Source organism: Panthera onca, chromosome E3, assembly GCF_046562875.1.
Source record: "Panthera onca isolate mPanOnc1 chromosome E3, mPanOnc1 haplotype 2, whole genome shotgun sequence".
Classification (NCBI taxonomy): Eukaryota; Metazoa; Chordata; class Mammalia; order Carnivora; family Felidae; genus Panthera; species Panthera onca.
This window is the reverse complement of record NC_138354.1, coordinates 7,381,160-7,402,085: the sequence shown is the minus strand read 5'-3', so window position 1 is coordinate 7,402,085 and position 20,926 is coordinate 7,381,160. Positions and strand designations below refer to the sequence as shown.

Below are 20,926 nucleotides of genomic sequence, written 5' to 3'. Positions count from 1 at the left end.
AGGGACTGGCAAAATTCTTTCTGAACCTGAGGCATCATTAATATCACAAGACTGCCCCTTGCCTTCAGGGTGGGGGCCCCTATTCTCTGTGTCAGCCTGGGGCTACCTTGTCATGTCCTTGACAATGTCTGCTTTCAACTCGTCTGTTACTTTCTTTTTCTTTCTTTCTTTCTGTTGCCTGAATGAGTCTTTTGTTCTGAAGAAAGCAAAAAGGAAAAGGTAGAATTGATTCCTAAGCGTGAAAGGAGGGTAGAAGTGCTGTCTTCCAAGGGCGGGCTGGGTGCCCTGACGGAGAAGGAAAGATGCCGATGCCGTGAGAGAGAGAGCCAGAGACACAATTAAAGACCGAGCAGCTGCAGGGACTGGCGGGACAAAGGGAGGGAGGAGGAGGAGCCTGGGCGCGGAGCAAGTTTGTGGGGAAAGTTGAGCACAGCGCGGAGCCGGGCGGTGGCTGGGGCGTGCGGGAGGGCCAGACCCCGATCTCCCTGCTGCTCTTCAGGTGGCCTGGTGAGTGGGCAAGTGAAGCCGAGGCCGCAGCCAGTGGAGGGACTCTCGAATTTATGGGGGGAGACCTGGGGGGGGGGTCACAGAGAGAACCTCGGAGGGGGCCAACAAAGGGCTGGCGACTGACTGAGCGGTCACCAAAGCTGGAGGGGACACGGCTGAAATGGGAGTAATGGAAGGAGACAGAGATGGATGGAAGGAATAGAAGAAATCAGGACACTGGAGGGAGTCCGGTGCGGTGCTGGATCCTGGGGGCTGTGTTAGGGGAGGGAATTAGGGGGTGATGCCAGAGGGGGCGGGTCTCTAGGCAGCAAGTGTGGGTTCTCCTTACCTGGGGTCACTCCTAGCTTGTCCCAGAAAGGGGTTGTCGGGAAGGGCTGTGGCCCTTGGTTGTGGCTGTAATCTGAAGGGGTGGGTCCAGACTCCCAGTTGATTAGGAAGCTGGGGCCTTCGGGGAGGAACTCAGAAGCTCGATGTTTGTATCTTTCAGTATCCTTATGTCGCAGAGTTTTTTTCTCTCTCTTTCCAGCTCCACCCTCTCCATCTTCTCTAGGTGCAGAGGGGATTGGAAAGCGGGCACAGGGGTGTTGGGGGGGTCTGGGGATCTGAGCTTCATAAGTCACCCGTCTCCCCCAGCTTTTCATACACTGGGGTCTGCCTTATGCTGAGAACGTTTCAGAAGAGAAAAGAAATGCCCGAGTTTTAACTCCTACTCGTGACAAAGTTGCTCCTATAGTTTGACCTCCCTGGGTTCAGCACCCTGTGCCTGTCTGACCCTCATTCCCTCCTTATGGCTGCCTTCTTGGCCTCAGAATGGGGTTCTTCATCCCCATCTGTCACAGGCAGAGGAACTCACGAGGAAGCCGGGCGTCCGGCTGATGTCCATCTCACTGTCACATGAGCAGATTGGTCTTTCTCCCCTCCTCTCTGAATCCCTGAGGCTCAGGGAGAACTGCAGGTGGGGGTCTGGGGAAACTGGAGACTGATGTCAGAGGAGTACTTGTGGGCCACCTGGAAGATCTGGGTGTAGAGAGCACATGCCCCTCCCCGCAGGCTCCCACTCCTGGTATGAGCTGTAGCAGCAGGAGAGAAGGCTTTACCCTCTCCTTAGACTCCCCTCCTTTCCCCCTCATTTCCCTTCTAGACGCTGACAGAGGCAAAAATCTGCTAACTCAGGGGGCAGACTCAACCAGGGCTGCGAGCAGGCCTGGGGAATGACCCCCCGATCTCCAACCAGCGCCTTCCACGGCTGCACGGCTGTCTCAAGCTGTCTCTGCCTCTGTGCCTGGCCCTTGCCCTGTCCCTCGATAGCATCACCCTTACCTGCCACATGGGCCCTCTGTCTCCTACCAGGACCATGCGCCTCTGGGGGCCTCGGAGCCTGGGGTTGGCTCTGGGAGTCTTCATGACCATCGGATTTGCCCTCCAGCTCTGGGGGGGCCCCTTCCAGAAGAGGTGAGTTCCCATCTTGTCCCAATGCCTGATAGATGCCCCCTATTTGCTCCTCCCCATGCCACCTAGGGCTGTGACTCTTGGTGACTCAGAGGAGGTTCCATGTCCTCTGTCTTTGCTCCACAAGATGCCCACTCACCTGCTGGTGAGGGACAGGAAAATTCCCCTCCCATCTCTCCCCAGGCTACCAGGCCTGCAACTCCGACAGCCCTTGGCCCCATCCCTGGGATCAGCTGTTTCATCCTGCCCACCCCGGCAGCGACTTGTGTTCCTGAAGACGCACAAATCTGGGAGCAGCTCTGTGCTGAACCTGCTTCATCGCTACGGGGACCGACACGGGCTGCGCTTTGCCCTCCCTGCCCGCTACCAGTTCGGCTACCCAAGGCTTTTCCAGGCCTCTCGGGTCAAAGGCTACCGCCCTCAGGGTGGAGGCACCAAGTCCCCCTTCCACATCCTCTGTCATCACATGAGGTTCAACCTGAAAGAGGTGAGGGGCATAGAAGGGGGTGGGTGGGACTGGAGAGAGATGGTCTCAGGCCTGTGGTCAAGACCACCAGGGGAGGAGGCCCCAGGCAAAAGTTGGTCCTCACTCAAAAGTTGGGCATGGGGGTCACAGTGATTCCTATTCTCCTCTCCTCAGCTGTCTCTTGCCTAGTAGTTTCTGGTAGCCAAAGTCCTGCTTTCTCACATCTGGAGCTTTCTGGTCTCTTTCCTTGGCCAGTTTACCCCACTGGTATCAGTGCCCTGACAACTCTGACTCCCCAGACTCTCCCTCCAGGGGCTTCTTCCTCTTCTTGGCCCTTTCTATTAACACTACCAGGGCCCCTGCTCAGCCACTGCCTTCTGACTACCTTCCTCTGCCAGATATTGAGAATCAGCTCCATGCCAAGCCCTAGCCCGGTCCTGACCCCCTCCTCCCCAGTTCTAAAGGGGAAGGTACGTGCGTGCACTCACGAGCTCATCCATACATACACAGGAACCCGAGAGCTCTCAGACACAGAAAATCAATGTGCAAATGACAACATACAGGGAAGGAACTTTTTTTTTTTTTTAATTTTTTTTTTTAACGTTTATTCATTTTTGAGACAGAGAGAGACAGAGCATGAATGGGGGAAGGTCAGAGAGAGAGGGAGACACAGAATCTGAAACAGGCTCCAGGCTCTGAGCTGTTAGCACAGAGCCCGACGTGGGGCTCGAACTCACGGACCGCGAGATCATGACCCGAGCCGAAGTCGGACGCCCAACCGACTGAGCCACCCAGGCGCCCCAGGGAAGGAACTTTTACTGAATACTTACTGAGTGCTGGGTTCTTACCTCACCATCACCTTGCCAGAAAGGCATTATAAGTGTCCCCATTACACAGATGAAGAGGGCAAGTTTCAGAGAGCCTAAGTGACTGGCCTCCTTCATAGAAAGCAGCAGAGCTAGGATCTGAACTTGGGCCTGTCTGCTCCAAAGTCAAAGCGCCTTCCCTGGCATGTGTGCATGCATATGTGTGTTTGTATTTGGAACTATGGGGAGAAGGTTCAGCAAAAGAGGTGGAGCTTTCTGTTGAAGTGAGTTTTAAGGAAAGGTTTGACAGAACTTTGTAGTAAGAATATCAGGTATTTAAAAAAAAAATTTTTTTTTTTAAGTTTATTCATTTTTGAGAGAGAGAGAGACAGAGTGTGAGCAGGGGAGGAGCGGAGAGAGAGAGAGGGAGACACAGAACCCAAAGCAAGCTCCAGGCTCTGAGCTTTCAGAACAGAACCCGACGCAGGGCTCAAACTCATGAACTGCGAAATCATACCTGAGCCAAAGTCGGACGCTTAACTGACTGAGCCACCCAGGTGCCCCTTGAATATCAGGTATTTTAGAGGAAGCAGAACACCAGCAAAGCTGTGGTGGTGTTGGTGGCACGTGTGTAACAGGGGAAATGTGTGTAGGTGGCAGAACCCCAGATGCTCCCATGAAGCCAGAGCTGGAGAAAGCAGCTGAGGAGTATGTGTGGGACCTAAAAGGCAGTGGGGGGGGAGGGGGTGGTCACTGCTGGGAGTGACATGATGACAATGAGCTTTCAGGCAGGCTTCTCTGGTTTTTGACCTTCATTGTCATTACCATTCATCGAGTACCATGCGCTCCCACATTCAAGGTAAGCGTTAACCCAGATTTGAGATGCAGGAATGATGGCTCTGAGAAGCTCAATAACCTGCCTAAAGTTACACAACTGGTAAATGGCTGAGTTGGGGTTTATTCCAGGTTCACCTGATGCCACAGACTGTTCTTTGCACTGCTCTCCTCTGCCTTCAAAGAGACACTCAGTTCACAGGTGGTGCTCTGCGGGCATACCCACATTAGCAGAGCAGATTGGAGGTTGTTGTGAGGGGTGTTAGGTTCAGTGATAAGCTGTATTCAGAGGCAGAAACCCTTCAGGGAGCCCAGGAGCTGGGTTCTGATGTGTATGTGCCTGTAGGACCATGCTAGGGAGTGGCTCAGCCCAAGTCTCACCTCCCTTCTTGCTGAGAAGTTGAATCACATGTCCCAGGCTTCAGGGTAGCAGCCTACCAAGTGTCCATAGCTCCCCAGTGCCCAGTCCAGGAGTGTCCTTTACTTTCCTAGATGCCTAGGAGCCCCAGAAATACCCTGTCTTTCAGCCATCCTGGGGTTGGCCTGCCCACCTGATGCCTATACTTGAGACAGCATTACGGTTGGCCCCTTTCCTCCCTTTTTGCTGCCAGTGACCCACTGGCACTCTGGGAAGAGGCCTGAGGCCAGTTCCTTTCTTGGAACTGTGACCAAGAGTCCCAGGGTAGGCACTTAATAGGTTTTTGTTGGAGAAGTGAACACGAAGTTTGATTCTTAGAGATTTGGTTCTGACCAAAGCCACACAAAAAATCCCAAGGAAATTAATGTTCTCAAGGAGCTTCCCGCGTTCCAGGTTCCTTCATATCCTTATCTCCTGTACCTCCATAATCATTTGGTAAGGTATGATTATCCCCATTTTGCAGATGAGCAAATTGAGTCTTAGAAATGTTAAGTAACTTGCCCAAGATTTGTCAGTTAGTGAAGGAAGATAGGGGTTCCCAGCAGAGCTTTAAGAAGGTGATTTGAGGAGTCTAGGGAATCAGCCAGCAATGGGCATGCTCTTAGTTTCTTCCTGGTCCACTTCTTTCTCCCTATGCCTGTTTTCTCTCCTCCACAGGTACTCCAGGTCATGCCCTCTGACAGCTTCTTCTTTTCCATTGTCCGAGACCCAGCAGCTCTGGCCCGCTCTGCTTTCTCCTACTATAAATCCACCTCATCAGCCTTCCGCAAGGCACCATCATTGGCTGCCTTCCTGGCCAATCCTCGAGCCTTCTACCGGCCTGGAGCCCGTGGGGACCACTATGCACGCAACTTACTCTGGTTTGACTTTGGCCTCCCCTTCCCCCCAGAGATGAAGACCAAGAGAGGGAATCCTCATCCCCCTAGAGACCCCAAATCCTCACAGCTGAATGTTTTGCCTTCTGGCGCTGGCCTGAGAGCTCACTATACCCTGGATCCCAGTGCTCTCCTCCATCCTGCTCCTACAGTTGCTGGTGGTCACAGCCAGACATCCAGCCATGCCTCTTTGGATTTGGGGTCTTCATCCTTCATCCAGTGGAGTCTGGCCTGGCTGGACTCTGTCTTTGACCTGGTCTTGGTGGCCGAGTACTTTGATGAGTCACTGGTTCTACTGGCAGATGCCCTGTGCTGGGGTCTAGATGATGTGGTGGGCTTCATGCACAATGCCCAGGCTGGAGGTGAGCAGGGCAGAAGCGCGGTCAGCAGTGGTGGACTGACTGCTGAGGACAGGCAGCTGACTGCACGGGCCCGAGCCTGGAACCACCTGGACTGGGCTCTCTACGTTCATTTCAACCACAGTCTGTGGGCACGGATCAATCAATACGGCCAGAGCCGGCTGGAGAGTGCTGTGGCCGAGCTCCGGGCTCGCCGAGAGGCCCTGGCTAAACATTGTCTAGTGGGGGGTGAGGCTTTAGACCCCAAATATATCACCGACCGCCGATTCCGCCCTTTCCAGTTTGGGTCCGGTAAGGTTTTGGGCTACGTACTTCGGAGTGGACTGAGCCTCCCAGACCAGGAGGAGTGTGAGCGCCTGGCTACCCCTGAGCTACAGTACAAGGACAAGCTAGATGCCAAGCAATTTCCCTCAACAGTCTCTCTGCCCCTTAAGACTTCAGGGCTACTCTCCCCGTAGCCATTAGACTACTAAGTTTTAGCTTAGAAGCAGCTAAGCCACAAGGGCAAACATGTTGAGTATGGGGCAGCCAGATGCCGTTTCTGTTTCCCTCTGAAAGCATGTTTGTGCCCTAGACGATGAGTGGAACTTTGCACAGATGTGGGCACCAAGTCCTCCAGCCTGTGTGGAGGAATTCCAGCAGTACCCCTCCCCCCAACTTTGCCCCTTCCCCTTTCCAAACCCCTGGCAGGTCCCCATTGCACTCTCAAAAGTCCCCTGGAGGAGCAAATCATGGAGTAAGCCAGAAATAACTTGGAACTTGTGGGTTGGAATAATGCGTCCATTTCTCTATGAATTATTTGGTTCCAGACTATGCTCATTTAACTGTGAAATGTTTGTGAATGAATAAATAATTTGAACCTTTGACTTGCATTATGTAGGGTGGAAAGGGGGCGGGATGTTCCATCTTCCCGGGAGAAGCGGAGTTGCAGGGGGTCCTTTTAATATTTCTTCTCTAAGAAACCTGTCTTGTCTCCCCTAAAGCCTTCTTACTGCAGCCTAACCCCAGCCGGACCCCGCCTCTCTCCCCAGCGGTCCGGTCACCCACAAATTCCGGGGCCCCGGAGGCCACGCCCCTTCCTTTCCGCTTCCGGTTTCTCTCCAGTCAATCGGCCCAGCAGCCCGGTTCCGGCCCTGCGGGGTCTCGGTTCCGGGTTCGTTGCCCGGGTTCCCGGCCCCGGCCGGTCTTCCGGGCCGGCCCGGCCGCGCACAGCACCCGTCGGGTGTCGGGACTCCCCAGCCCCACCCCAACGGCCCCCTCGCCCTCCGCCGGCCCGGCCCACCTCGCCCCCGGCCCGCGCCGTCCTCGCCGCCCCATGGAGTCCCAGTGTGACTACTCCATGTACTTCCCGGCCGTGCCGCTGCCGCCGCGCGCGGAGCTGGCGGGGGACCCGGGCCGGTACCGGGCGCTGCCCCGGCGCAACCATCTCTACTTGGGGGAGACTGTCCGCTTCCTGCTGGTGCTGCGCTGCCGGGGAGGCGCAGGGTCCGGCGCCGGGGGTGGCGCGGGCTTGGGCTCTCGAGGGGCCTGGGCAGAACTGGCAACGGCCTTGGCCGCCCTGGCGTCGGTCAGCGCCGGGGGCGGGGCGCCCGGGGGCGGTGGGTCCGGAGACCAGGATCCCGAACCCCCAGGGGGCGGGGATCCCGGAGGTGGGCCGTTGTTTCGAGGCTGCAGCCCCCTCCTCACCCACGGCCCGGGTCCTGCTACCTCAGGGGGAGCGACCACGGTGAGGAGCTTGGGGTGACACGGCACAGGGCGGAGGGGCGGTTTGCTGGGCTCCAGAGACAGGAGGGGGGTGGACACTGGGGGCATGAAGGAGGCAGATGAAGGAAGCCAAGAAGAACCGCGTACAGCACATCTTAAAAGGGGACGCTGCAGGCTGCCTCTTTGACTCTCCCGCCCTTTTACCCCTTTCGCAAACACCAGCTGCCTGTGGAGGAACCAATTGTGTCCACAGATGAGGTCATCTTCCCACTCACCGTTTCACTGGATAGACTGCCCCCCGGGACACCTAAGGCCAAGGTAAGATTGACAAGGGGTGGAACTATTGTCCTAATTCAGACTCCCTTTCTAAGGCAGGGCTGGCTGGCTCTCCTCTTAACTGTGGCCCCGTGTCCCTTGTTCTCAGATTGTAGTGACTGTGTGGAAACGGGAGGTTGAGGCACCAGAGGTCAGAGATCAAGGCTACTTGCGCTTGTTGCAGACCCGATCTCCTGGGGAGACGTTCCGGGGCGAGCAGAGCGCTTTCAAGGCCCAAGGTGGGGAGAATGTAGAGGGGAAATGCTCGAGTCTGAAATTTAGGGGATAGAGTGGAGGGGTGACACTGGCAAGCGCTGGATTAGAACTGTGTTGGGGATGAGGTCTCTGCCCAGCTCATCAGTTCTTGCCTCGGCCCTCCTGCAGTGAGCACCCTGCTGACTCTGCTGCCCCCTCCGGTTCTGAAATGCCGCCAGTTCACTGTGGCTGGAAAACACTTGACCGTGCTCAAGGGTGAGCAGATCTGTGGCTTGGGTCTTGGGTAGCAGCAGGGGCATTGACTAGGTGGCAGTTACTCTGGGCACACTGGTGGGGATCGGTCCATTTGGGAGGGGTAAAGTTGGGGTTTGAGGTGTCCCGGTACTCTCAACTGAGCTGACCTGGTTACCTCCAACAGTGCTGAACAGCTCCTCCCAGGAGGAAATTTCCATCTGGGATATCCGGATTCTCCCAAACTTCAATGCTAGTTATCTACCTGTCATGCCTGATGGCTCTGTGCTGCTGGTGGATAATGTCTGGTGAGATCCTGAGGAGGGGCAGGGATGTAAAGTGGGGGTGGGGGCAGGGCCAAGAGCTCTTGCAGGAAAAGATCAAGCTGTGTCGCTTTCTTCTGAACTAGTCACCAATCTGGGGAAGTCTCCATGGGCTCCTTCTGCCGGCTCCCTGGTACCTCTGGCTGCTTCCCCTGCCCGCTTAGTGCCCTGGAGGAACACAACTTCCTGTTTCAGCTGAGAGGGGGAGAGCAACCCCCTCAAGGAGCCAAGGAGGTGAGTATAGGGGACTGGATGCTCAAGGAAAAGGTTAAGAAAAAGCAGTAGGAGGGAAAGGCCAGTGGGCCACAGAAGATGAGAGGGGAGCCTCAGGTACACACGATGTTTCCCTTTGTCTCTCCCACAGGGCCTAGAAGTTCCCCTGATTGCTGTGGTTCAGTGGTCCACCCCAAAGCTGCCCTTCACCCAGAGCATCTACACCCACTACCGGTGAGTTTGTGGGACTCCCCGCTGGACGCCATCCTGTTCACCTTTGTTTGGCAACACACACCCTTCTTCCCTCTCTCACTGCTTCTAGCCTGCCCAGCATCCGCCTGGACCGCCCATGCTTTGTGATGACTGCTTCTTGTGAGTCCCCCGTTCGAACTTATGAGCGGTTCACTGTCACCTACACACTGCTCAACAATCTCCAAGACTTCCTTGCTGTGAGGCTTGTGTGGACCCCGGAGCATGCACAGGCTGGTAGGTGGGCTGTCAGGCTCTGGGGACTTGTCCCAAAAGAGGAGGGGAAAGGAAGTTATAGAGGTGGGGGCTTGTGGCAGGCTCCTTTGGCTCTATACCTAGGTGGTCTCCACAGTGTTACAAACGGAGAGATCAGAGAAGCAGTGGGGCAGTGATTTTAAGGACATTGACCCTGGATCTGGGCTCCCTTGTATATTTGATTTCTATCTCTCCCATTCACTAGCTGTGTGACCTTAGGTAGGTTACTTAATTTCCGAGCCTCACTTAGATTCCTCTTCTCTAAAGTGGGGGAAATAATATCTCTTAGGATTGTTAATGGTGATCTAATAGTGTAGCATAAGTGAAGTGGTCAGAATAGACTTCAGCACACAGTAAGGATTTGCTATTGTTATTTATAAAGTTCAACAAAAGAGAATATATAAAGACTGTGCTCATGAAAAGCCCTTTGCGAACTGAGAAGTGCTGTATAGATGTGTTTACTGGTGGCTGTTTCTGCCCCCCCCCCCCCCCGACTCTCCCAGGAAAGCAGCTGTGTGAGGAGGAGCGCCGGGCCATGCAGGCAGCCCTGGACTCCATTGTCTGCCACACGCCCCTCAACAATCTAGGCTTTTCCCGGAAGGGCAGTGCGCTCACCTTCAGTGTGGCCTTCCAGGCTCTGAGGACAGGGCTCTTTGAGGTGGGCTGGGGAGGGGCTGGGCTTATGGGTTATGGGAATGTCAGGGTGGGAGGAGTCCAGGCCTCCAGCCTCTGTGGAGGAAACACCATGGATGGCACTGAACAGCCTGGCAGAGGGAAGGGGGAACTTCCATCCAATGTTGGCCGGGCAAGTGGGGAACTTGATTTGAAAGGAGGTTCGGGGCCTGGAGGCTGAGCTGGAATGCTGACCTGTGTCTCCCCGCCCCAGCTGAGCCAGCACATGAAACTGAAGCTGCAGTTCACCGCCAGTGTGTCCCACCCTCCGCCCGAGGCCCGGCCCCTGTCTCGAAAGAGCAGCCCCAGCAGCCCTGCTGTCCGGGACCTGGTAGAGAGACACCAGGCTAGCTTAGGCCGCTCTCAGTCCTTTTCTCACCAACAGCCCTCCCGGAGCCACCTCATGAGGTATGGAAGCGGTGGGGGAGGGGTGGAGGGGTGGGGGGGTGGGGGGTGGGCACCGGACTGTGGAGAGGACAGAGTTGGAGGGGGAACAGGAAAGGGTCCTGGGGCCCAACCAGAGCCCACAGCCTCTGCCTTCCCCCCCAGGTCAGGCAGCGTGATGGAGCGCAGGGCCATCACACCTCCTGTGGCCTCCCCCGTGGGCCGCCCCCTCTACCTGCCTCCGGACAAGGCTGTGCTTTCTCTGGACAAGATTGCCAAGCGCGAGTGCAAGGTCCTGGTGGTGGAGCCTGTCAAGTAGCACCCTGCCGGCTCTCCTCCCTCTTACGCTCCCAGAAACCGAAAGCCCCCTGGAGGGGGCCCTTGCTCCAGACTGTGCCTCCCCTGGGATGCCTCCCACCATGGATGAGGAGGCCCAAGAGGGCCGCCTGTCTGTGTCTGCTGATGAGGGACAGGGAAGAAGCTGTGAAATGGGCGGGTATGGCTGCAGCACTAAGCCACCAGTATTTCCCCGGCTCCCTGGGGGGGGCTGGCCCCACCCCAAGGCCAGGGGCAAGGGCTCCGAGAGCTCCCTTGCCCCCCTCCCGCCCAGTACCCTGGTTCTAAGTTTACAAAGTGTATTCCTTGTTCCTATTAAGTTGTCTCTCCTGACTCTGACACCCTCCCTCCCACCCACCCGCAGGGCTGAGATTAGAGGGTGGTGATGGCAAAGGGACCCTGACAATGGCCCTCCTGTCTCAGGGGTGAGGGGGGATAGCCAGGTGGCCTCCTCCTGCCCCTCATGTTTACGTTTGTGGCCTGAAGCACTTTAAGTTGTGTGGGGGTTTTTTCTTTCTTTGTTTCTTCTTTTTTTTTTTTATCTCTCTGTTCCTGTAACTTATTCTCCAACTACTGCTTCCAACTGAAATAAGACTATTAAATGCCTGTTCAGGAGGGAGAAGAATGACCTGCATTTGTGTGTTGGTGGCAGGAGCAGAGATCCCAGGGGCTCAGAACGGTTCCCTTCAGTAGGCACACAAATAGCTCCCTTCCTATAGTACTATTCTCCGACTGCCAGTTTTATATGCCCAGGTGCCTTGCCCCCCCCCCGTCAACACACGACTGTCTCCCTAGAAGATGGAAGACTGACTCACGGTGTAACCTCCCTCACCCCCCATCGTACACACATCCCTAGGCCTGGGAGCATCAAACTCATGTTTATTAGGAGGGAGGGAGGGAAGAGGGAGATCCCCTTGCCCTCACTCTCCTTGACACAGTGCAAAGTCCCCAAGCCTCTGCCCTTCCAGGTAGGGGTGGGGCAGTGGGTGAGCAGAAAGCCTTAGTTCTAGCAGCAAGCCAAGAAAGAGGTGGAGGAGGTTTGCGTCTTCCTCATCACAGAGGCTCATGGACCCAATCCACCTCTGCCCCTTGCCCTCTGGCAGGCTCAGACGTCAACAGGCTCCCGGCCTCGGTTCTGCCTCTTCACCACAAATACCCTCTGTCCTGACACGGTCACCAGCAGCGTGTGTTCTCCAAAGACCACTGGAGAGGAGACACACCTTCCCCCACCCGGGGGAGGGAAGGGAGCACAGAGTTAGTGGGGTACAATGGCCTCTACATGGTCACGCAAACCGGTGGGATCAAAAGCCAAAGGCATGTGATAGTTCAAGGCTCAGAGATTTGAAGATAGGAGGGCTCCATTAAATCCCCTTCCTTCTCTTGGTTTCTCCTGATTGCAGGAGTGAATCCCAAATGGAAGAAAGTGGCCAGAACCAGGGATCTCAGAGAGAGATGGTGAGAGATTGGCGGGAGACAAATTTTTTTTTCCCCGAGAAAAGAAGCCTCTGGGAGCAACCCCCACCCCCTCCCATCACCACCATTAGGGGCAGGGGCTGAGGCTCACCCGATAGGCGCTTGAAGGGTATGTTCGTGCTGTGGTGCATCCGGAAGCCACAGGCCGTGCTGACCAGCTCAGAGATAGCACTGGCTGCCTGCTCGTCATTCTCTAGATCCCCAGATGACTGCATGCAGATGGAGGAAGGAGGGCAGAAATTAGGGAACAGAACCGGGAAAGAATTCTAAGAACAGTCACTTTGGCTCTCGCACTTGTAATTCTCCCTCTCAACTTTACGGTACTCCTAAGGATACCCCCATTTTTGGAAAAAAACAAACCTGAAATTTTCCTCTGATATTGCTGCTCCTCTTGATGCCATCCTGTTTCTCATTCTTACAACATGGGCCTTCCCCCAGTGAGCACGGACTCTCATTCATTTCTTTACTGACCATTTTTTCCTAATCCCTGAAACTTGATTTCTCCCTGTGTCCCCACTTATTAGATAAATCCACGTTCTCAAACATCTGTGCCCGCCCAGTACTGACTGGTTCAAGGCTCTGTCTTTTCCTCAGTCTTTCCTCTGGTTGCCCTGTCTGTAGAATCTGAAACATACACATCCTCTTTGTCCCTGAGGCCTGCCCTACTACCTAGCCCTTGGGTAATGATGTGACAGCGGCCCAGGCTTCCTCTTTTCCGGTGCTTGTCTCAACTTCCTCTCCTAACGTCCTCAACACGGGCCTCCCAATTAGATTAAGTTCAGTGCCCTTTGCTCTCTGTGACATTCTGTACCTCAGTATCCTCATCTGTAAATTGGGACAAGTTCCTATTTATGGGCTCATGGTGAAGATTATGTTGAGGTATCACTGGTGAGATGCTTAGAACAGCTCCTAGCAGTATATACTAACTGCTCTTACTCTGTTTCTAACCAATGTCTAAAGTCAAGTCACCAAAATTACCCTTAGTTCACCCCCTCCCCAATCAACTTCCTTTCTTAATTTCCTATCTGCCATGGTGCCATCATTCTAGACTTGGGTTCACTGTCTTACTAGACAGAAAAGTATCTCCATTACCCATCTCTAGTCATTGCCAAGATATATTGATTCTTCCTTTAAAATTTCTTCTCTCCTTGCTCTTCACTGTCACCAGACCCATCTCAGACCTAGATTTTCAAAGCAGCCCTCACCACTTCTGAATCTGGCCCTTTCCCGTCTATCTTCACACCTAATAGAACAATCTTGCTTAACTATTTCATCAGCTCACGTTTCTGTTCAAAGCTCCTATCACCCTCAAGATTAACATAAATGTGCTAATCCAGCCTTGAAAGTCCTCCACAGTCAGATCTTTCCTTACCATATTCTCTTCTTCCAAACCTTTCCAAATCTCTTCAACACGAACCTACCACGCCTACCCTGAGTACTCTCCTTTTCTGCCTGTTCACAACCATCCATCCTTTAAGACCAGCTGAATTCTCACCTCCTCCAAGAAAGTCTCCTTGTCATAATGTAAGTTATAACAGCTTTTAACCTTAAGCCTTGTCTCTCCAGCTAGATTAAAAACTTCTAGAAAGCTAACACTGTATTGTACTACGGAACAAACAAAATACAAAGGATCTTGAGTAAATACCAAATAAAAACATATTCGAGAATAACGTGGGTAATATCAGTTATCAACAAACCTATAACTAGTTGTCTGAAAAGATAGTAAACTTCTACCTCAGAAGTTCCCAGACTATGATTCCAGAGATTTTATTTGATTAGTTACCAAAAGCTTACTACGTGCCAGGCATGATAGCTAACAGTGAGAGTGGAGACAAATTAGGCTAAACTGGGCGATGTTAAAAGGGATCACTGGGCCCTGTGTCCTTGGGGGACCCCCGCCCTTGCCCACAACGCACCGCCAGCACTGCGCCTTCACTCAAAACCAGGTAGCCGAGCTGGTCTGGGATTCTCTCCAGCCCCTGGGTCAGTGCAGAAGTCTAGTGGGTAAAGTTGCGATTGGTGAGAAGCATGCCAAGGATGGTCCTCGATGCCCTTCATTTGCAAACCCATGTCTCTCGTAACAGTGCCCCCCAGACCTTTCCCCAGCTCTACAGGCTCTACAGGCTCCCCTCTACAGAGCCTTCAACACAGAGCCTGAGGTTCCCATCTTCCTCACCCTCTGACCCTGGGCTCCCTTGGCCTCAGCAGCCCCATCAGCCCGCCCCATCTCCAATTCTCCTAGTGGTCCACCCCTCCCCCGCAGACTACTCGCCAGCGTCCGTACACCCTCCCACAGATCCCTCCTCAGCCCTCTACGTCGCCTCCCCTCCCATCTCCATTCTCTCTGCGTCCCGGGGTGGACAGGAGGTAAGGGCTGAGTGCAGGCCCAAAAGGGGGCAACCAAAGAGATTGGGGAACAGGGATGCGGAACCCCTGGCGCGTACTCCCGCGCATGCGTTCTCACTCACCATCGCAGCCTTAGGTGCTGGGGGCGCTCCCTTTCAGATAGGTAGCTTCCGGCTCCAGACCCAGGTCACGTGCCTTCTCCAGCGGTCCCCTCCAGCCTTGCGCCTCCGGACTTTAGCTCCGCCCCCAAAGCGCGGATTGGAACATGACTACATCATCAGCCTTAATCTGCCAGTGAGGAGCGCCGCTTCCCAGAGACGCAAGCGGATTGGTCGCAGGTCCGCCTTAAATACCCACCTCCCAGCCCCTCAGCCGCAGATTTAGAGGACGGGGGGGCGAGTCGGTGGGGGGTGGGGCGGGGCCGGAGGGAGGAGGGCGGGCTGAGGGTGTGCGCCTGCGTGCAGAGGGCTCGGCGTTTTCTATGAGCTGGGGTTGCACTTGAGAGTGTGACAGCGAGTGAGAGAATAAAGTGAAATGCAGAGTGAAGAGCTATTCAAATGCCGTTTTTATACCTACTCTAGGCAGCTCTCTGTTTAAGACAGGGGTTTGTTCCCAAAGCGGCTTTTCCTCCTGGGATTCTGTGAGGAACGGTGTGATGGTGAGTCGAGTCCCCCGCCTCCTCCCCTCAGGGAAAGCAGTCGTGGTGCTGTCTTGTCTAGTCTGTGCCAGGAAACATTAGCAACAGTACTTTGAAGTCACTTTTTAATACATGAGTGTCACATCGAAAGTTTTTGTTTTAATGTAAATAGTTTCTGGGCCCGCAATACCAATGTGACCGAGAAAGTGCTGGTGAAGTAAAATGAAGGATGATTCTAGAAATAAGTACTTTTTGGTGATAAGATGGGGGAATTGGCGCCCTCGGTGCGTTGCTGAGGGGGCCGTGAAATGATGCCACTTCTATGGAAAACCCATCAACGGTTCCTGGAAAAGCCAAATACAGAGTTAGTTCCATGAGCAGTTCCACTCCTAGATGGATACCTAGGAGACTTGAAAACATGTCCACGCAGAAACTTGCACACAAATACTCTTAATAACCTAAGGATGGAAACCACGCAAATATCCATAAACTGAACAACAGAGAAATAAAATGTGGCGTATCCATGCAGTGGACTCTCATGCAGCCATAAAAAGGAATGGCGTATTGGTAAATCCTACAGCATGGATAAACTTTGGAAACATGAACCCTGAGTGAAAGCAATCAGATACACGAGGCCACATAGAGTATTTTGCTGTTTATGCGAAATGTCTAGACGAGGCAAATCCGTAGAAGCAGATTAGAGGTTGCCAGGGGCAGAGGGGAGAGAGAAATGAGGGGGGGGGGGTGACTGCTACTTGGTGATGGAAATGATCTGGAATGATAGAGTGATGGTGGTTCCGCAGTCTGAATGTAATAAAACCACTGAATTGTGCACTTTATTTTTAAAAATATTTATTTATTTTGAGAGAGTGAGCAAGTGGGGGAGGGACAGAGAGAGAGAGAGAGAGAGAGAGAGAATCCCAAGCAGGATCCACGCTGTCGGCATGGAGCCTGATGTGGGGATCAAACTCATGAACTGTGAGATCATGATCTGAGCCGGATCGGGTGCCCCTAATTTGTACACTTTAAAATGGTGAATATTAGAGTATGTGAATTGCATCTCAATAAAATAAAACTAAGTACTGTTACTTGAGGAGAAGGTTAATTAGAGAAGATGAATGCATTTTATTTCAAACGAGGTATGTTTAGAGGAGCCTTGGTGGCTCAGTTGAATTTCCAACCCTTGATTTCAGCTCAGGTCAGGATCTCAAGGTTGTGGAATTGAGCCCTGTGCTGAATGTGGAGCCTGCTTAAGATTCTCCCTCTGCCCCTCTCCCCTACTTTCACTAAAATAAAATAAAATAAAATAAAATAAAATAAAATAAAATATGTATAACAAAATTTAAATTGGGAGGAGGGTGTAGAGAGACAAAGTTGTGTGGAGATGCTTAATTTGCAAAGGCTTCCCTTGGCCTTAGATATTGACAATACTTCGTAGCGTCATTTTCTTTAACTTACTGTTCAGGGCATTTTCATCCATACGCTAACTTCTCCCTCTCATTAACCACCCCGTAATAGTGTCTCTATTTTGCAGATGAGGAAGTGCAAATTTAAGAGAGGTTGAGCCCTGCTCACAGGCACCCAAGTGGGCAAGTGGCAGAGCCAGATTCCAGTCTAAGTTTGCTGACACTGAGTCTGATGCTTTTCTATTACTCCATTGGCCAACTATGTTTATTGTTATTTTTTAAAGCTACATTTAACTTTACCACAGAAATTCCCTATTTTCCTTTTTCTTGATGCAGAGAAGCCCCTCGCAAAACAATGTTCATCAGCCATCATCAGAATTGTTTCATTTTCACAAATCATAGTGCCCATGTAGAGAGCAAAGTTTCTCGTTCTTTCATTCAACCAATGTTTATTGAGCACCTTCTGTGTACTAGACACTCTTCTTGGAATTGGAGATACGGCAGTGAATAAAAACGATTTTTTTGGGACGCCTGGGTGGCTCAGGCATCCGACTTCGGCTCAGGTCATGATCTCACAGTTTGTGGCTTCAAGCCCCACCTTGGGCTGTGTGCTGACAGCTCCAAGCCTGGATGGAGCCTGCTTCAAATTCTGTGTCTCCCTCTTTCTCTACCCCTCCTATGCTCGTACTCTGTCTTTCTCTCAAAAATAAATAAACATTAAAAAATTAAATTAAAAAGACACTTTGTATTGTTGTCAAGAAAAGTGAGGGAGAGGGTGAGCCAGATAACGAGTAAGAAGATGTTAAGTTATCAAGAAGTGCTATGAGGAAAAATAAAGCAGGCTTCCATTTCCATTCAGTTCAAAAAACATGAAAAACAAAATAATGTATTATTTAGGGATTTATCTATTATCTAGCTACCTATCTCAAAATGATAAAGATCAAGGGAATGATTTTTATTTTTATTTAAAAAAATGTTTTTAATGTTTTATTTATTTTTGAGAGAGAGAGAGATAGAGTATGAGCAGGGAAGGGGCAGATAGAGAGAGGGAGGGAGACAGAATCCACGAAGCAGGCTCCAGGTTCTGAGCTGTTAGCACAGAGCTTGATGTGGGGCTCGAACCCATGAACCATGAGATCATGACCTGAGCCAAAGTCGGATGCTTAATCGACTGAGCCACTCAGGCACCCCTCAAGGGAATGATTTTTAAAACTGGAATAATGGTTACTTCTGGAATAGAGAAGGGGATGGGATAGAAAGAGACACAAAAGGTTTCAAATTCATATATTGATCCCCAAATTAATATATTGACCCTGATTCCATTTTGATGATATTTGGATGTAGGGATATTGGGAAGTGCTTATGTCATGAGAGTGGTACCCTCTTGAATGGGATTAATGCCCTTTTAAGATATACCCCAGAGACCCCTCCCCCCTTTTGCTATGTGAGCACACAGCACAGATGGCAGTCTATGAAGCAGGAAGCAGGCCTCCACCAAACTGTAGGATCTGCTAGTGCCTTGATCTTGGATTCCTAGTCTCTAGAACTGTGAGAAATAAACGTTGTTGCTTATAAACCACCCAGTTCTGTATATTCAGCTCTATAGCAACCAGAATGGACTATGGCGGTAATATTCTATTTCTTAGGTTCTAAGTCTCTGTTTCTGTGTCTTCTGTGTGTGTGTGTGTGTGTGTACATATATACACACTTTTTAAAAAATTTTAATGTTTATTTATTTTTGAGAGACAGCACAAGTTGGGGACGGGCAGAGAGAGAGGAAGACACAGAATCCAAAGTGGACTCCAGGCTCTGAGCTGTTAGCACAGAGCCCGATGCCGGGCCCCAAACCTGCAAACCATAAGATCATGACCTGAGCCGGGGCGCCTGGGTGGCTCAGTCAGTTAAGCATCCAACTTCAGCCCAGGTCACGATCTCGCGGTCCGTGAGTTTGAGCCCCGCGTCAGGCTCTGGTCTGATGGCTCAGAGCCTGGAGCCTGCTTCTGATTCTGTGTCTCCCTCTCTCTCTCTGCCCGTCCCCCGTTCATGCTCTGTCTCTCTCTGTCTCAAAAAATAAATGTTAAAAAAAAAAATTAAAAAAAAAAAAGATCATGACCTGAGCCAAAGTTGGCCGCTCAACCAACTGAGTCACCCAGGTGCCCCCATACACACTTTTTAATACATGAAAGATTTGATAGTCTTAAAAATCGTAAAAAAATAAAGTAGGTCACGGCGCCTGATCTGATTTGCCTCAGTCAATTAAGTGTCCAACTCTTGGTTTTGGCTCAGGTCATGATCACCATTCATGAGATCGTGCCCCACGTGAGGCTCCATGCTGACAGCACAGAGCCTGCTTGAGATGCTCTGTCTGCCTCTCCCCGTTTGTGTTGTCTCCTTCTCTCTCAAAATAAAGATACAAACTTTAAAAAATAAAAAAAATAAATAAAATAGGTCTTATGACCCCACAATTTTACCCCAAGGTATATACCCAACAGAAAATGTGTGCATATATCTGCCCAAAGACAGAAGTAGATTGTGTCACATTCACATAATGGAGCACTATTGATCAATGAGAAGGAATGAACTAAACCATACACAACAACATAAATGAATTGCACAAACTTGATATCTAGTGACATAAACGAATCACAAAAGAGTAAATTCTGTGTGATTTCATTTATGTAAAGTACCAAAACAGGCAAAGCAATCTATGTTGTAGAAATCAGGATGGTAGTTATCCATGGGGGAAGGGTTGAGACTGGACAAGAGGGATGCTTCCAGTACTTGGTAATAGTATTTCTTGGTCTGGATGTTAGTGTCCTGTGTGTGTTCAGTTTGTGAAAAATTGGTGAGCTGTACACTTGTGATATGTGAACTTTTCATGTATATATGTTTGAATATTACAAAACAAAGTTGAGTGAGAAGATAAAGAAGGTCAGGGTGGTGATGGGTGTGCTGTTTTACACCAGGTGGGCAGGACTGGCCTCTCATGAGGAGAAAACTGAGCAGAAACCCAAGGGAGTGAACCATGTGGGTATCTACATACCTGGGGGTAGAATATTCTGGTGAGTGCTCATCTAGCTTGTCTTAGACTGAGTTCTTTGAAGATAAGCACCTGGTATACCTTTAAAATTCCAGTGTTTACCTCAGCACCTACCACATTGCTAACCTGCAAATTGAATAATTTGTTTTTGGTATATTGTCCTAGTCACTTCTAGCACTTCCTTCTGGTTTTATTATTTTTTTTTTATTTTTTTTAATGTTTATTTATTTTTGAGACAGAGACAGAGCATGAGCAGGGGAGGGGTAGAGAGAGAGAGGGAGACACAGAATCTGAAGCAGGCTCCAGGCTCCAAGCTGTCAGCACAGAACCTGATGTGGGGCTTGAACTCACGAACTGTGAGATCATGACCTGAGCTGAAGTTGGATGCTTAACTGAATGAGCCACCCAGGCGCCCCACTTCCTTCTGGTTTTAGAGACTTCTTTTTTTTTTTTTTTTTTTTTTTTTTTGGCCTCATGGTCTCTTAATTCTGCTCTGTACCCTTCCATGGTACTTTCTTCTTTTGGAAAGGAGGGAACAAATCCTGAGATGTAAAATGTTTATACCCAGCTGTTTCCAAATAATCTCAGACCTTCCTCTCTCTGCCTGGAAACCACATGTTCCTTTATTTACCCCCAACTTGACCCCTCCCAACACACATACTTTGTCCCACCAGGATCTAAGTGGCTCCTATTTCTAGTCTAATGCTTACTATACTTCACTGCTACTCTTTGTTTACCTGCCTAGCTCACTTACAAGCTGAGCAGCATGGGGTCAAGTCTTTGATGTTTTCAACATGTTATTCCCAAAGCATGTGACTATTACCCTGCAGTCTTTAAAAAGTGCTGGTTGAATGGATGTGCCAGGGTTAAGATCCAGGAAGAATAGAGTTGGGGTTTGGAAGTCTGTTGATGGTTATATATAATACATAACATATTTTAAAATATTTTATTTCTTAAAATCCCTTCCCCTTCTCTCTGTAGAGAGAGAGATTTATTTTAAGGAATCTCAAGCAAATCACACTGGCAAGTAGGAAATCTGTAGGGTGGGCCAGCAGGAAGAGTTGATGTTGCACCTTGAGTCTGAAACCTGCAGGACACAAGGCTAGAACTCGGGGGTTTTATGTTATTACAGGAATTCTGGAGAATTCCTTCTTTTCTGAAAAAGCTTGATCTTTTCTTATAAGGTCTTCAATTGATTGGGTAAGGCCCACCCGCATGGTGGCATTTAATCTGTTTTGTTCAAAATTAAATATTCATTATATCTTAAAAAATGCTTTCACAGTGTAGGGGAGGCAGATTTTTACCTTTGCCCTCCTAGGGTCTTTGGCTGGGTCTGATGATTAAATTAACATAAGACAGGAGAAAAGTATACACATTTATTTAATGCAAGTTTTACATGACTAGGAAGCCTT

The 20,926-nt window shown here is 50.9% G+C and overlaps 4 protein-coding genes across 10 annotated transcripts in view; 3 read left to right on the top strand and 1 right to left on the bottom strand.

Moving 5' to 3' along the window:
* The first annotated feature begins 384 nt into the window (after positions 1–384).
* On the top strand, positions 385–6,578 carry GAL3ST4 (galactose-3-O-sulfotransferase 4). 2 transcript variants are annotated; one of them, XM_060649375.2, is made up of 4 exons: positions 385–507; positions 1,649–1,959; positions 2,140–2,443; positions 5,138–6,578. In XM_060649375.2, the coding sequence occupies exons 2-4, from the start codon at positions 1,835–1,837 to the stop codon at positions 6,170–6,172; spliced, it is 1,464 nt and encodes a 487-aa protein (XP_060505358.1). In that variant the 5' UTR covers positions 385–507; positions 1,649–1,834; the 3' UTR covers positions 6,173–6,578. The 2 variants fall into 2 exon arrangements, with proteins under 2 accessions (XP_060505358.1, XP_060505359.1); XM_060649376.2 differs by having other exon boundaries at positions 396–507; positions 1,858–1,959.
* A 226-nt stretch (positions 6,579–6,804) lies between these two features.
* On the top strand, positions 6,805–11,237 carry TRAPPC14 (trafficking protein particle complex subunit 14). The gene is made up of 11 exons (XM_060649374.3): positions 6,805–7,440; positions 7,641–7,736; positions 7,843–7,972; positions 8,118–8,204; positions 8,368–8,488; positions 8,590–8,737; positions 8,868–8,950; positions 9,039–9,202; positions 9,724–9,878; positions 10,107–10,300; positions 10,442–11,237. Exons 1-11 carry the CDS (start codon positions 7,030–7,032, stop codon positions 10,593–10,595), a joined length of 1,743 nt encoding a protein of 580 aa, XP_060505357.1. The 5' UTR covers positions 6,805–7,029; the 3' UTR covers positions 10,596–11,237.
* A 234-nt stretch (positions 11,238–11,471) lies between these two features.
* LAMTOR4 (late endosomal/lysosomal adaptor, MAPK and MTOR activator 4) lies at positions 11,472–14,683 on the bottom strand. 3 transcript variants are annotated; one of them, XM_060649381.2, is made up of 4 exons: positions 14,554–14,683; positions 14,002–14,082; positions 12,177–12,294; positions 11,472–11,832 (listed from the first exon to the last, which is right to left on the bottom strand). In XM_060649381.2, exons 1-4 carry the CDS (start codon positions 14,554–14,556, stop codon positions 11,786–11,788), a joined length of 249 nt encoding a protein of 82 aa, XP_060505364.1. In that variant the 5' UTR covers positions 14,557–14,683; the 3' UTR covers positions 11,472–11,785. The 3 variants fall into 3 exon arrangements, with proteins under 3 accessions (XP_060505364.1, XP_060505363.1, XP_060505366.1); XM_060649380.2 differs by having other exon boundaries at positions 11,472–11,815; positions 14,554–14,682; XM_060649383.2 differs by lacking the exon at positions 14,002–14,082 and having other exon boundaries at positions 11,472–11,815; positions 14,554–14,672.
* Positions 14,684–14,894: 211 nt separating this feature from the next.
* LOC132689547 (NXPE family member 3-like) overlaps positions 14,895–20,926 on the top strand; it is a 73,301-nt gene continuing 67,269 nt past the window's right edge. For 3 of the 4 annotated variants that reach the window (XM_078440433.2, XM_078440431.2, XM_078440430.2), the window contains exon 1: positions 14,895–15,089. The gene's annotated coding sequence lies outside the window, so the exon portion shown is untranslated. Of the gene's footprint in view, positions 15,090–19,440; positions 19,537–20,926 lie in introns of all 4 variants that reach the window. The other variant, XM_078440432.2, reaches the window with a different exon arrangement.

Excerpts from the sequence above, each read along its gene's own strand:
- GAL3ST4 (XM_060649375.2), top strand. The coding sequence starts at position 1,835 with ATGGGCCCTCTGTCTCCTACCAGGACCATGCGCCTCTGGGGGCCTCGG. Across the intron at positions 1,960-2,139 it reads GGGGGCCCCTTCCAGAAGAG|GCTACCAGGCCTGCAACTCC; the intron begins GTGAGTTCCCAT and ends ATCTCTCCCCAG. Across the intron at positions 2,444-5,137 it reads TGAGGTTCAACCTGAAAGAG|GTACTCCAGGTCATGCCCTC; the intron begins GTGAGGGGCATA and ends TCTCCTCCACAG.
- TRAPPC14 (XM_060649374.3), top strand. The coding sequence starts at position 7,030 with ATGGAGTCCCAGTGTGACTACTCCATGTACTTCCCGGCCGTGCCGCTG. Across the intron at positions 7,737-7,842 it reads CCGGGACACCTAAGGCCAAG|ATTGTAGTGACTGTGTGGAA; the intron begins GTAAGATTGACA and ends CCTTGTTCTCAG. Across the intron at positions 9,879-10,106 it reads TGAGGACAGGGCTCTTTGAG|CTGAGCCAGCACATGAAACT; the intron begins GTGGGCTGGGGA and ends TCCCCGCCCCAG.
- LAMTOR4 (XM_060649380.2), bottom strand. Across the intron at positions 12,295-14,001 it reads GTGAAGGCGCAGTGCTGGCG|TCATCTGGGGATCTAGAGAA; the intron begins GTGCGTTGTGGG and ends ATCTGCATGCAG. Across the intron at positions 11,816-12,176 it reads ACCCTTCAAGCGCCTATCGG|TGGTCTTTGGAGAACACACG; the intron begins GTGAGCCTCAGC and ends TCTCCTCTCCAG.